Source organism: Spodoptera frugiperda, chromosome 23, assembly GCF_023101765.2.
Source record: "Spodoptera frugiperda isolate SF20-4 chromosome 23, AGI-APGP_CSIRO_Sfru_2.0, whole genome shotgun sequence".
Lineage (NCBI taxonomy): Eukaryota > Metazoa > Arthropoda > Insecta > Lepidoptera > Noctuidae > Spodoptera > Spodoptera frugiperda.
The window spans coordinates 8763409-8778168 of NC_064234.1; the positions used below are offsets into that span (position 1 = coordinate 8763409).

Below are 14760 nucleotides of genomic sequence, written 5' to 3' on the forward strand. Positions count from 1 at the left end.
TTATTAATTAAACGTTAACAAATCATTTGGTTCATTGGACATGAATTACACATGGAATTAAGCAAATTCTGTTTTTATAAAAACTCCTAGGTAGAATGACAGTAATAAATAAAAAGAAAAACAGTTGCTGAAATTAGCAATTGCCACAAAGAGCGTCTAGTCGGGCGACTCCAATTTTGTGATCCGCTGTCCCCAGGGATGGAAACATCACTGACATCACTATTGTGAATATGTAATGATGATGTGATTGCACTTGGCTTAGCAACATAATGAATAATTATGAATTCTGCATGCCAGAAGGTGAAAATATTCCAGGTATGGATGGAATTCTAGGTGCCACACATGCTCCAATACCATTCAAATAAAATTAGTTTTTAAAAAATTGTAGGCCTAAAATGCTCCAATACTATTCAAATTAGTTTAAAAAAAGAAGGCCTAACATTCAAATTCTAACATGCTATTGTTTTGGAATTTTATCAATTAGGAAGACATATTCAAAATGTAATAATGTCAACTTATGATACGCAAAGAATGATAAGACCTTTAAATTATTTAGTTTTTAAAAAATTGTAGGCCTAAAATGCTCCAATACCGTTCAAATTAGTTTAAAAAAAGCAGGCCTAACATTCAAATTCTAACATGCTATTGTTTTGGAATTTTATCATTGATTTGGAAGACATATTCATAACGTAATGTCAACTTATGATACGCCTTTAAATTATTTAAGCATCCAGAAGTAAGAGTAGACCTAAGAGAAGTCGTCGCACCTGATAAGCGAGTGACTGGGTCACTGCTTGCAACTTCCATAGCTACATTGAATCGGTGCTCATAGAAATCATGAGAATGATATGAAAAGTTGCTGAAACGAGCAAATTCTACAAAGGGCATCTAGTCTAACGAATCTAATTTTGCTATCAGACATCGCCTGTTATGGAAACATCACTAACATCACTATTGTGAATATGTAATCATGATATGATTGCATTAGGGTCTGCGGACGGCGAGCAATTTGCCTTAGTCCTAATTAACAAACACGTAAAAGGCTACTTGATGAGTAATATTATAACACTCAATAAGTCAATAATTCGCTAACAGAATTAAACATTGGACGTTAACAAATAGTTAGGTTATCATGAATTCATGAAATCTCTGTTAATCCAGGGATAAACAATTTATGCAAGGGAGGTTCACTCCACGGTTCTTTCATTGGGTGTGAATTACACATGGAATTAATTAAGTTCTATTATAAAAACTCCTAGGTAGAATACAGTGATAAATGAAATTGAAAAAGTTACTGAAACGAACAAAGAGCATGTAGATGCGCGAGTCCAATTTTGCTATCAGACATCACCGGGGATGGAAACATCACTGACATCACTATTGTGAATATGTAATGATGATGAAGCACCCAGTGGTTGTGTGCGGGCCTGCGGACGGCGAGCAATTTGCCTTAGTCCTTATTAACAAACACGTAAAAGGCTACTTGATGAGTAATATTATAACACTCAATAATAAACTAGCAGAAACGACGTAAACATTTTTTTTAAACTTGCTGACATGAGCAAATTTCTGAAAGAGCACCTAGACCCGCGAGTCCAATTTTACGATCTACCTTCTCCTGGTATGGAAACATCACTGACATCACTATTGTGAATATGACGTAATAACGATGAAGCACCCAGTGGTTGCGAAAAAGTGCGATTCCAAAGAAAAATCTAATATACTATTACAGAATTAAACATTGGACGTTACCAATTTAATAGTACATAGTTTAGATTATCATGAAATCATGAAATCTCTATAAATCTGGAGATAAACAATGCCAATACATTTGGTCATCACCGGGGATGGAAACATCACTGACATCACGATTGTGAATATGACGTAATGACGATGAAGCACCCAGTGGTAGAGGAAAAATGTGATTCCAAAGAAAAATCTAATATACTATTACAGAATTAAACATTGGACGTTAACAATTTAATAGTACATAGTTTAGATTATCATAAATTCATGAAATCTCTATAAATCTGGAGATAAACAATGCCAATACATTTGGTCATCACCGGGGATGGAAACATCACTGACATCACGATTGTGAATATGACGTAATGACGATGAAGCACCCAGTGGTTTAGGAAAAATGTGATTCCAAAGAAAAATCTAATACACTATTACAGAGTTAAACATTGGACGTTAACAATTGAATAGTAGTTTTAGATTATCATGAAATCTCTGTAAATCTGGAGATAAACAATGCCAATACATTTGGTCATCACCGGGGATGGAAACATCACTGACATCACGATTGTGAATATGACGTAATGACGATATGATCTAATATACTATTACAGAATTAAACAATTGAATAGTAGTTTTAGATTATCATGAAATCTCTGTAAATCTAGAGATAAACAATGCCAATACATTTGGTGTGCGCAAATGTGTAAAATGGTAAATAATGGAATAAACAATGTAGCAATAAAGAATGTGGCTGACATGAGCAAATTCCATAAAGAGCCTGAGAGAATGGAAACATCTTTGACATCACTATTGTGCATGTGTAACACAGTGGTTGCGAAGAAGTGTGAGTAGACCGAAGAGAAAACGAAAGTTAGAACATAATCTAAAAATTTACCATGCTTTTCGTTTTAACCCTAGTTTTCAACTTCGAAGTGGTCCGACTGACCACAGTGGCCCAAACTGATGGTCGATCTATAACAAGTGTGTACTGTCAGTGATAAATATACAGATCGCATCTGGCTTTTACTGAAATGTATGGCCTAAACAAATTATCTATACAATATTAAAATTAAATCAATAAAACAAAACTTCACCATGAGGAAAAGGAAAGAAACACCGACCATAGGGTGGGTGGTTTCAAGATTAAATCTGTTTAGAGAATATTATGTAAACGAGCAGATATCACAGAGAACCAAAACAGGGCGGGGGCAAAAAGTTTTCAAATAAGATCACATACTGGCAGGCGCGGCGCAGTACGTTCACCCACAAGACGGACATATAATTTAAAAAACATCGTAGAAAGCACCAAAACTGCATGCAGTTTGCATCTGAAAGTTAATAAGGAAACCCTGTGTTCAGCAGTGAACAACTTGTGGCTGAATTGAAGAAGAGTTTAGTGGAGTCAAGGCACACGGAAATGTTTCTGTCCCGACGAAGTAGATACTCGACGATAATAGAAGGCTCAGCTCCATATTTTCAAGAAGATTTCGATGTAACAACGGTATAATAGGCTGCTGGCATGACACTTTTTTCAGTATTCCATTTCCTGAAAAAAAAGGAAAACATTTTAAGTACTCGCCTTTAAGTGAGTATTATTAGCCATTACATATTCAATTCAATTTACATAATTATATGGCTTATAATAAATTTTCTATTTAACTTAAAATTACGCAAACCCTAAGTTATTATAAGTTTTACAAATGATTTACAATTCAGACCTAATTTCTGTGAAGTAGAATTATTCTGCATTTTTTCTAGTTTACAATACTTACTCAGTATCTCCATGCATGATCCCCCAGCACTATCCTCTTGATTTCGATGAGCACTGCTTCAATACTTCTTTCAAGCCTGTCCGTACTTCTTTTACCTGCTTTATCATGATGACACAGGTCCATAACAATCAAAATGTCAATGACGTGTCCATACCAGCAGAAAGCAGATCACCCGTAAGGTTGGTGTACTGAAAAATAGGAATCAATTATTCATTTAGAAATAACTTTTGATTATAAAATTTTCAAAATCAATGAAAATTGCTTTGTCTTAAATGTTGCCGTTTAATTAATTTAATAATAATTACCAAATTAATTGATGAGAAACAAGAACAGCCTTCAAATTTTTTCGATTTACGGAGCCCATGCATTACCCTACACTAAACTGCATAAAGGTGAACTGCATAGATCCATATTCATTTTTTGTATTAAGAGCACAATGAGGGCTGGGATCGTGATTTGCCAATTGTCCATTCCCTGAAGAGAGAAAAATATTTTTAGTCCTTGAGAATCATTTATAAATAAATATATAGCTCCTTAGGTCAATTTCCTATATTATATGGATATAGGAAATATTTTCGTCTTGACAATTGTATTCAAATAATTTTTTCACAATGCAAAGGGTTTTAAATTAATTAATATTCTAAGGGTAACCAAATAAAGAAGACAGATTTGTGAAAATATTTTAGGAATTTAAAATATATCTTTTTTGCTTTTGTCTTGCGTTTTGCCAATACATCTCATCAGCAGCATATAAATGACCACTGTTGGCCTCTTCTCGTTCGGAGAAGGTTCGTTAATTTGGCATTAACCACCACGCTTGCTCAATGCGGGTTGGCGAATTCAAACTTATAATTAGTAATATACAAACTACACTCTTTACCCGAGTGTAGGGCTGTATCGACCCGGTTAGGCGCAAGGATTTTAACTGAAAACCAACAAGTTGGGGCGGATCTGAAGATCCCAATTATATCAGCACCTTGAGCCTAAACTCTGACAAACTGCGAAAGTGCCTAACCTTTCTACAGGGTACATGTTTCCCTTGACTACATGGGTGAGGCCGCGGGCGGTAATCTAGTAAATTATTCAAAAATCATAAAACAGTCATAATATGGTAAGGTACATACCTTAAAACAGTCATAATATGGTAAGGTATGTGGGCGAATGTAAGGTATATTTGAAAACTATTTTTAATTTTAGGTACCTATAAACGACTAAAATAATTTCACTCCATAATTGATTAAGCTAAGGAGTTAAATTTTATAGAATTTCCGATAGCCAAATCAATCCAGGTTTTGGATTAAAATTAGTTAAAATTAATTTCCACAGTCCTAATAAGTAGGAATTAAACATTGATTTTAAGAATACATTACTACAATAATAGCAAAAACTTACCAGAACTTTGGCTGGACACGATAAAAGAATTAATCAATGACTTTTGAAACTCACACTCATTTCAAAAATTTTACTTATTTACACAAAGCAAACGAGGCAAATAAACTTAATCCTCGGGTTTCACTATTTATAAAGAAAAAATATTATATAAGTGAAGGTATTTATTTTTTTCCGTTTACTATAGCATGGAGTATAAAGATTAGGAGTACTATTTTCATGTACAAAAAGTCTAATTACGAATGAAATTAATATTTAACATTCTTAATCTTTAACTTTGTGATGTCAACTTTGTGACTTTATGTCTGCATAAACCTAAGGTCAAAAATTATTCAAAATATTGGTAAATTTTAATGTGGTCGCGTTAAGGCGCCACTATAGCAAATGGGTAAATTCAAAAGCACATTACATTTTGAGCCAACTTCAGTAATATTTTTTAAAAAATAATAGTAATTCTTTGCGTGGCCTACAAATTGTTTATTCGAGCCTAATTCTGATGTGTACCTAATTAACTACGGATTACGGAAAAAAATCTACAACAACGCCATCTAACTAATGCTATTTGATAGATACTTTTTCAGTTCCATTCTCATATAACATGGCCCTCCTAACTTTCATACTCCATGTGCGATATTAAATAATTGAAATACCCTCAACTTGGTTGAAGTAAGAACTTTTCCATCGACTCATAACCTCTAATAAGTCTTGTTAGTTTCGAAATACATTTTCATTTATGTTATCTCTACATAACAATTTAGTCAATTTCCTCAACGATTTAGCCCTTTCTAGGATTTTCTGCTGTGTCGTGGATGCGTTTACAAACATACAAAGTTCACATACACATAACACCCAGACCCAAAACAACAATTTGTAGATCACACAAAGAGTTGCTCCGTGCGGGAATCGAATCCGCTACACGTTGCACGACAGCCAGTTGACCAGCCACCGCGCCAACCGTGCAGCCAAGATTTAAGTCTCATAAACTGAAACTGAAAGGTAGCTGCAGAAACTGTAGTGTTCTGGTAAATAATCTCAATACCTAGCTGTTTATGTAATTCCGTCAAGCGTTATAATGAAGCGACCTTCACAGTTTATTCCCCGACAGTAGAGGTTGTTGACATATATAATACTGGCACATATTTTAGTACGTAGGTACACGAATTATCTGCGTCAAGCGCACGCTTTTTTTAGGTAACTGGTCTACGTAATACTGCTAATACAGGTCTTTGACCTCAATACGGGGACTTGGACTTTTTATGGGGTCACAACCTGATTCAAGGCTGGCATAGTGCACATATAGACTTAGACGTTTATATAATGTGCATCAGATGTAGGCACACTGCATGTTCTAAGAATACCTGCAAATATCATAGTTCACGCGCTCGGAGAAGTTCAAGATCACGAGTAATCAGGCGCGTGACGTCATCACAACAATGCTGCAGGAGTTCTGATGGGACGTAATTAGATTGATAATGTTAATGATGCGGAAACTGTTCACGATGAGAATATATAGGCAACGTTACGTAACAAGGGCGTCTTGCGTAACTTATCATTGAACAACCACTTATACGAGTATATACTTGAAAAAGATCAATGCACCCAAGTATTTATCATAATTATACATAATTATAATATTTACAAACATGACAGTAGCACACCTCATTTGAATGCACTCGTAGTTTTATATACGTAGTTAGAAACACCGGTATATAACGTCTGCTAAGTAATTTTATTATAATTCGAAAATTAATTATATTCTGTCACTAATCTCCTATTTATTACCTAAACAGTTATAATTTACATGTATGAGATTAATTATTCATTGTTGGTAATATAATAATTATCGAAATGAAGAATATAACCGAAGAAAAGTAAATCCTATATTAAAAAGCCTTGAAAATATCTATAAACATAAATAAAATTGGAGTGCCTGTTTGTGATATTGAAATAACTGCTTTTTACTGTGTGCATGTGGACATACACACGATACATACGCCAAAATAAAATTGTTTCCTATTTTTTTGTCTATCTATCTGTTTGTTCTGGCTAATCTGTGAAATGGCTGGACCGATTTTGACGGGACTTTTATTGGCAGGTAGCTTATGTACTAAGGAGTAACTTAGGCTACTTAAACTAGGCAAGCAAGCAAGGAAAGCCACGAGCATTAGTTAGTTTAAGAATAAGAATTGTAAAAATATCTTTATATTGAGGGTATTTTGCCTAAAAACCGTTTCGATCACAATTGTATAGATGGCGCCACATTGGATTTCTAGAATAGTGTATATCGTAATAAAAAAAAAACTTATTATCAAACATCTGAACTACTAGTGAAGCTAATCATTATTTGCCCAATTTATTATAATAGAATCTGGTCTACAAAATGGCTTCAAATGAAAAAAAATAAAACAATTTCTTATTTATTAAGCATTGTACAAAACTTGATAAGGACTATCGTTTCGTTGCTAACAGATGGCATTAGTGTAGTGTAAATTTCTATTTGACCAATCATTGTTGCTGTCAAAATAATCTGGACCTATTGTTTCACATTCGATATGTATCAGATTTTCTATTGGACAACAGACTTTAACTAGCGGAAATTTTAGTATATGTATGTGAGGACTACCCTCATTGGTCGAACAAATGTTATTAACAATTGAATGTATAGATATAGTATTCTGTGGTATGAATTCAGTTTCCAGGTTACGCATGGTTTTATTAAAATAGTCTATTAGTTTTGGTTCTGTTCATAAACATCACTATCTCTGGTATAGGTATAATAAAATTGTGACAAAATTGTATACAATCAAATCGATCGACCTCTCGATACATACTGTTTTATGTTTAAAGGGTAATAATAATAGGTAACTCCAACAACATTGAAACACGAAACTAAATAGGAAGCATTTATTTACTTGTAATCAAGGACAACAATGTATAAATTAACAAAACAGATCGATAAAACTAATTAAACTTACATACATAATAACATTAGGTACAATGAATTGATATTTGAATCACAAGTCAAAAAACTCACTCCGAACAAACTTTATACTTAAATACCTAACTAAGATTTGATTCCTTTTCAAGGAAGTTAACAATGTAAGCGTTTTCTAACTTAGATACAACTTGAGTACAATAGTACACACAACCCTTATAAACCTTGTTCACGATTGAACAATACTACTGCTAAAGATACTAACAATACAATTTCCTAGGAAGCAAAGCGGTGAAAGTTGTAAAGCCAGTGAATAATGATCTAATCCAACTTATAAATGATTTTCTAAAATCTAAGACTTACATCTACATGGAACATACAGGTAAAAATGTGAAGGCGGATGAAACTTACATAGCTAACCCAAAAAAATTGGTAACAATGGCAAAAATGCACAAAACAATCTTATTATTAGAAAAACAAAAAAGCAAAATATCTTAATCTAAAACATCAAATATAAAATAATAAGGTACCACCAGTAGCGCTTAAAAGGCGTAAACTTAAAATTACAAAGCTAAAAATCAGTATTAATAATGCCTAAATAAGTAGAAACATTGAAGCAAAAAATTTTACGATTGGATACGTAAAATTGGAACGATAGCATGATAGAATTGGGCCTTTTTAAAAAAACTAATTAGAACGTTAGTGGAACATTTTAGGCCTGCAATTTTGTAAAAACTAATTTGTATGGAATTGGAGCATGTGTAGCGCCTAGAATTCCGTCCATACCTGGAATGTCTTCACCTTCTGGCATGCGGAATTCATAATTATTCATTATGTTACTGAAAAATAAGAACAGCTCCATCCTTGCCAGAAGGTTTCCGATACACATGCGTTGTCCAATACCAAATTGCATGAATGTGTCCGTGATGGTAAATTTACCATCACGAATAAACCTTTCAGGCCTAAACTGCTCCGGCTCCATATAGATGTCGGGATCCATGTTCATGCGGTGTATCAGGGGTACGATGTGTGTACCTGCTGGGATGGTGTATTTGCCAATGGTCCAGTCCCTGAGGAGAGAAAAATATTTTGAGTCCTCGAGCTCAAGTCTTTAGTTTTTTTTTGTCAATTATACATGTAACTATTAAGATCAATTTCCTAAATCATACGGATTTATGGAAAATTCTCGGCTTGATATTATTGTAAAATACAAAGGGTCCAAAATAAAATTCTGTAAGTGTCTTGTACTTAAAAATAAAATACTTACTCAGTATTGACGTGGGTCGTACCCAGTGGCACGATGGACACCATTCTCATTGTTTCAATGAGCACCGCTTCGATGTACGGCAGTTGCAAGCGGTGAGCCATAGTCACTCGTTCACCAGGTGCTACGACTTCTCTCAAGTCAGCTCGCACTTTTTCTGCAACTTCTGGGTGCTTCATCATCATGATGCAGGTCCATAACAATGATGTCAGGGAGGTCTCCATTCCCGCAGAAAACAGATCATTCATGATCTGTACGATTTGTTGAACTGAAACATAGATGGAATATTGAATATACATTTTGCTCACTTACATCACACAATTTCAAAATCAGTAACAATTACTTTATATTTAAGGTTGTGTAGTTAAATTATTCTATGGTAATTACCAGGATCAACATCAGGGAATATGTCATGCTTTTCGTTTTTGCCCTTTGACTGTTTTTCAGCTTCGAGGTGGTCTAGATAAAAGTCCAGCAAGTCTGCTGGCTGGCGGGGCTCCGAGGACTGCTCACGTTGCTGGATCCGCGATACAATGTGCTGCTTGTGGAAACTGCTCACATCGGCTAAATTCTTTTTTATTTCATTTATCACAGCCATCTTTCCTGGTAGTTTCTGAAACAGAATTTACTTGATGAGCATATTCCGAGTTCCGATCGCATACTGTTAATTTTAAGTTTAGTATTTTTTTTTCTACTACACATTAGAACATCATGCCAGCTATGATGTACGTGTCCACAGTCAAGCCAAAACAGGGTATAAATTACTAAGGTACGGTTTGATATTTAACATTGAAAAATTCATTGTTATTGGTAAAAGAGGTCTCTGTACCTCTTAACTACAATCATGGTTACCATCGTACTGTGACGATCATAAATATTATACCAATAAAAAAATTAAAACTGAATGAGATATTTAGAATTAAGAATGAGTTATTTTACTCACCAAGTAGGCCTTAACATGTTCGCCGATGAGTACCAAGCCGAACAGCCTCATACCACGCGAGACCTTTTCATTAAACAACTTGAATTCTGCATCATCAGCCGTGAAACGGAAGCTCATCATGAGCTGACATATGACATTATGAATATGTCTTCCAAGTACATGGGCTGGGTTTACAGCTTTTCCCTCAAACTGGTTTAGTTCCATCATCAGCTCGTCGATTTCAACCTGGAAATTTTCACAGTTAGTACTCCATAGTGATACCATTGAATGACATTTTTCAGCAAGTTTAATATTATTCTTACGTTTATGTCTCTTTCGAAGCGTGTGTTTGGCCAGAGCTTGACACCGAGAGCGCGGAATTTCTCGTGGAGGAACACACGCTGCCTTTTCCATAGAGGACCTTCGCTTGTGATAACCCCTGAAAAAAAAAGTATTGTAAGTATTTCTATAGGAGTTGTGTTAACACTTTGAAAGTAATTTGTATGATTAAAGTTTACTTCTTACCTAGTCCGCCCAAGAGGTTGTTCAAAGGAGTGTGAGGTCGGCCGGTGGAGTCGTTCCTACTGAAGAACTCCTTCATCAGTTTGGTGGAACCAAGGCATACGGTCAGGTTGCTACCCATCTGCACGGAGAAGACATCTCCATACTTCTTAGCCATGTTCAAGTACACTAGATGAGGAGGTCTGCGGTTCAGGAAAGGCAGTATACCCAGCAGCGGTATTCCCCATGGCCCTAAAAAATTTGAAATTGATGAGTGAATGTGCCCGAACATGAAATATCTTGAAAAATGAAATGAGTAAAAGGTTGCTATCAACCAAACTATGGATAAATAGATGATCCGATGAATTTAAATACTTACCAGGTGGAAGACTTTTGTAGTATCTGACAGTTTTAAATATTATCCAAAAAACTAATGTTGAATACATAAAGATGCGCAAGATTGCGCTGGATAAAAAGTTTATAGCAAGAAAAATAAGAAAGTAATAGAAATACATTTTGGACAAAAAATATTAATTTAAAACTAAAATATAAAAAAGCAAAAATCTTGAGGTAGATTTTTTTTAATTTTCTTGGTTATATTATAGAAAATAAGAATTGGTATTTATATTTAAATTAAATATTATTTGGTAAGTAAAGGAGGACGCGCCGAAACTTGACCGAGTGTGCAGAATACGTTCGGGCTTTGAATAATGATCCAAGGTGCTCGTGCGCCGTTTTATATATACGTTGTAAGTACCGGCCGTTGCCATTTTTATCTATCGCGGGTATGAATTGATTTGCTGATAAATAATTCAACTATACATCAATGAGTACAAGAATTATTCGGAGTTCGTTGACCTTCCTGCGGCAAGGGAAATATAGGACTTAATTAATATATTGTGTGATTTTTTCTAATTATAAATTATTACTGTAAAAATTGATGTCTGTATTTCTTCCATTGTTATAAAAAAATATGTCAATGTTCATTAAAGATGTTTTTTTTTATAAATCAAGTACATTTTTTGGTTAATTCTTTTTTTTCTAAAAACGTAACTAGGTACGAAATTGGAAAGCTTACGGGAAAACAAAAGTTTCTGTTCCATTTATTGTAAATATCTACGTTACTATTAGAAGTTTTTTTTTTATAAAATCGGGCCAGTTCTCTTATTAAAATTTAAAAATTTAATAGTTAAATAATTTTTTATGTATGTACTTAATGCGTCTAATATTTTGAGGTATATAGTATATTGTTTATTTTTCTTATCTAATTTATTTAGTTAATATACATGTTACGGTAAGAGTGAATAATGGAAAATTATTAATAATTATCTACTATTATTAATAATTACTGAAAGTCAAGGTAAAAGTGATAAATTAATCACATTTGTCGCTTATTATTAATAATTTTACCCTAGTAGTGATAAATGTAATAAGTGGCCAAGATTTTATTTTTATTTCAATTTAAACAGCAATGTTTTGTACTTGCACAACAAATATTTGTTGAATTCTATGATAATACTTTTAAAATTTTAATTTGATGCATTTATAGGTGCTACAAAAGATTAACGATTGTTGATGATTGCTTTTAGGATTCGTTTTGATTTTGTTAATAAAACAATAATTGTTTCATTTTATTTTGTTACAATTTTATGTACCACGATAGACTTTCTTGCATAAGTTTGATGGTAGATTAGATTTTTAAAAGAATTTTATTTTGTTAATTTTGTGCTAAATATGCCCTTTTTGGCGAGGCGAGAGGGAGCGTCAGACTTTTACTGGCCTTTTACTACCATGACCTGAACCAATGCCGGGCGCGAGAGGTCGCCGTCACCGACCACATCCCTGAGGACACCGTATGCTCCACCGTGTCCTCCGGGCGGTCCTCGCAGTGATGACACCCGTGCGTTTCCTCCCGCCCAATCAGAAACAGGAACCTACCCAAACTCCTATGTCCGGTAAGCACCTGCGTCAGGCGGTAAGTAAGTACGCCGTGGCGTCTCTCTAGCCACTTCTCAAACAGGGAACTTACCGCTGCAATGACAGCGAGCCCAGATAAATGTGCCCTAGAAGGGCACTACTTAATATTCTAGTGCAGAATATGTAAATTTGTTGTCCTTTCGGTTTAAAGCAAGTACAAGTAACCTTGTGTGTGTGATCTCTAATTAATATAATCGTAAGACAGTGTTTAATATTATAAATAAATACCTACTGGTCAAAAAACATTGGGTTTATATTTATTTTATTACTTTCACCAATATGTGTCGTGAATTATTAATAATCACTACTAAAAGTAATAAATTTCGATCGATTATTCACATTTACCAAAACGTGTGATTATTATTAATAATTTTGTAAAATTATTAATAATTTTCAATTAATCAGATTTACCGTAACATACATATACCGAACAAACTGTGTATTAAGGGCACGTACCAGTTTGATTAGTAGGTAAATAAGTACTCTATAAAAAATCTAATATTTATTTTCCACTTAACACTGCACAGCAAGTTTTGCACAAACTTGAGTTTGTGAGAAGAAAACAAGTAAGTTAAAATAATGAAAATTAAATTAAAAAAAAAAACACTTCACAAATAATACGAAACACAGACAAAAATTCTAATTCCTAAACTTTTTACCGTTTATAATTAAAAATGATTTCCCTGAAGTTTTCGATTTATAACACTATTAAAAACACATGACAGTCCCCGACCACTGACTGCTATAACTGCGTTACGGTTAGGGTTGTAGGTCTCAATATAAGAGCTTCAGGTTTATCAGAAGACGCTGCCACTGAGTCTCTGGTCAAAAGGGGGTAGGTGGGGGAACATGTATTCTAACTACTGATAAACCCGGTAGGTAGTCCGCAGCTCCGGTTGTACATTAACTTAGGTCTCGGATTTTCGTTCTATTTGTAAATAGGTCATTCAAGTTTATTAGGATACTAAATTAAATGTTCAGTAGCAGAAAATAGGTCAAAATGTATTAGGCTTTAATGTTTTATTTCTGGGTAAGGTAATACTTACTGCTCTGGTATAATTTTAAGACATTTTCAAATAAATATACATTTTTGATTTTGGTCCTTCCCATTATTGGAAAGTATTTTTCACATATAAATACGATTTTGCATATGTTTTTGTAAGTCTGAAGTAGAGGTTGGTAGAATGATTTAAGATATAAGATTTATGTTTAATTAAATAATATTTTGGTACTCTCAACTATGCAGATTATACTATCGGTGTATTTAAATGAGGTGTGCTACTGTCATGTTTGTAAATATTATAATTATGTATAATTATGATAAATACTTGGGTGCATTGATCTTTTTCAAGTATATACTCGTATAAGTGGTTGTTCAATGATAAGTTACGTAACGTCGCCTATATATTCTCATCGTGGACCGTTTCCGCATCATTAACATCATCAACCTAATTACGTCCCATCAGAACTCCTGCAGCATTGTTGTGATGACGTCACGCGCCTGATTACTCGTGATCTTGAACTTCTCCGAGCGCGTGAACTATGATATTTGCAGGTATTCTTAGAACATGCAGTGTGCCTACATCTGATGCACATTATATAAACGTCTAAGTCTATAAGTGCACTATGCCAGCCTTGAATCAGGTTGTGACCCCATAAAAAGTCCAAGTCCCCGTATTGAGGTCAAAGACTTGTATTACGTCGAACTGTATTCAAATGTGCAAATAATCCCACAACATTACCTAAAAAACAGTCGCGCAGATAAGTCGTTTACGTTCTAAAAATATGAGCCAGTATTATATATGTCAACAACCTCTATTGTAGAGGAATAAACTGTGAAGGTCGCCACATTATAACGTGTGAAGGACTTACATAAGCAGCTATTGAGATTGGATAATAGTTCAACGACCTTTATCGGCACAGTTGTATTCCGGGTTGAACGTTCTGACAAGGACGTTCAATCGCACGTTATGCTCAGCAAATTAAACACGTGGTCGTGCTATCAATTTATTTTATACCTTCTACTTGATAAAATTAAAGTCGTTTTTACTTTATCAACTTAGAATGCCTTAATGACGATGATTAATAGAAATTCTACTACAGTAGTAATTAAGGTATCGGACGATGAACTTTTTAGTGATTTGTTTGGAAGTAAATGAGCTCTCTGGGTCGCTTGGAGACCTTGAAAATTTTTTATATGTTTTGCGCGATGTTTTGGCATGTGTAATCGAGGCAGGTCTTTACACTAAGATTGCCG

At 34.2% G+C, this 14760-nt stretch overlaps 1 protein-coding gene and 1 long non-coding RNA gene across 2 annotated transcripts; both read right to left on the reverse strand.

The window, feature by feature from the left end:
• Positions 1-2321: 2321 nt before the first annotated feature.
• On the reverse strand, positions 2322-5013 carry LOC118267127 (uncharacterized). The gene is made up of 4 exons (XR_004782921.2): positions 4908-5013; positions 3821-3989; positions 3516-3703; positions 2322-3289 (listed from the first exon to the last, which is right to left on the reverse strand). It is a non-coding gene; the product is annotated as an uncharacterized LOC118267127 (long non-coding RNA).
• A 2781-nt stretch (positions 5014-7794) lies between these two features.
• LOC118267194 (cytochrome P450 18a1-like) lies at positions 7795-11439 on the reverse strand. Its single transcript, XM_035581032.2, has 7 exons — positions 10906-11439; positions 10551-10778; positions 10349-10464; positions 10047-10271; positions 9491-9716; positions 9107-9371; positions 7795-8909 (listed from the first exon to the last, which is right to left on the reverse strand). The coding sequence occupies exons 1-7, from the start codon at positions 11039-11041 to the stop codon at positions 8552-8554; spliced, it is 1554 nt and encodes a 517-aa protein (XP_035436925.2). The 5' UTR covers positions 11042-11439; the 3' UTR covers positions 7795-8551.
• Positions 11440-14760: the final 3321 nt, after the last annotated feature.

What these genes read in the sequence shown, in the direction of transcription:
- LOC118267194 (XM_035581032.2), bottom strand. Translation starts at nt 11,041, where the DNA reads ATGTATTTCTATTACTTTCTTATTTTTCTTGCTATAAACTTTTTATCC. An exon ending in CTACAAAAGTCTTCCACCTG is followed by an intron (nt 10,779 to 10,905) that starts GTAAGTATTTAA and finishes CAAATTTTTTAG; the next exon opens with GGCCATGGGGAATACCGCTG. An exon ending in GCTTCGAAAGAGACATAAAC is followed by an intron (nt 10,272 to 10,348) that starts GTAAGAATAATA and finishes GAAAATTTCCAG; the next exon opens with GTTGAAATCGACGAGCTGAT.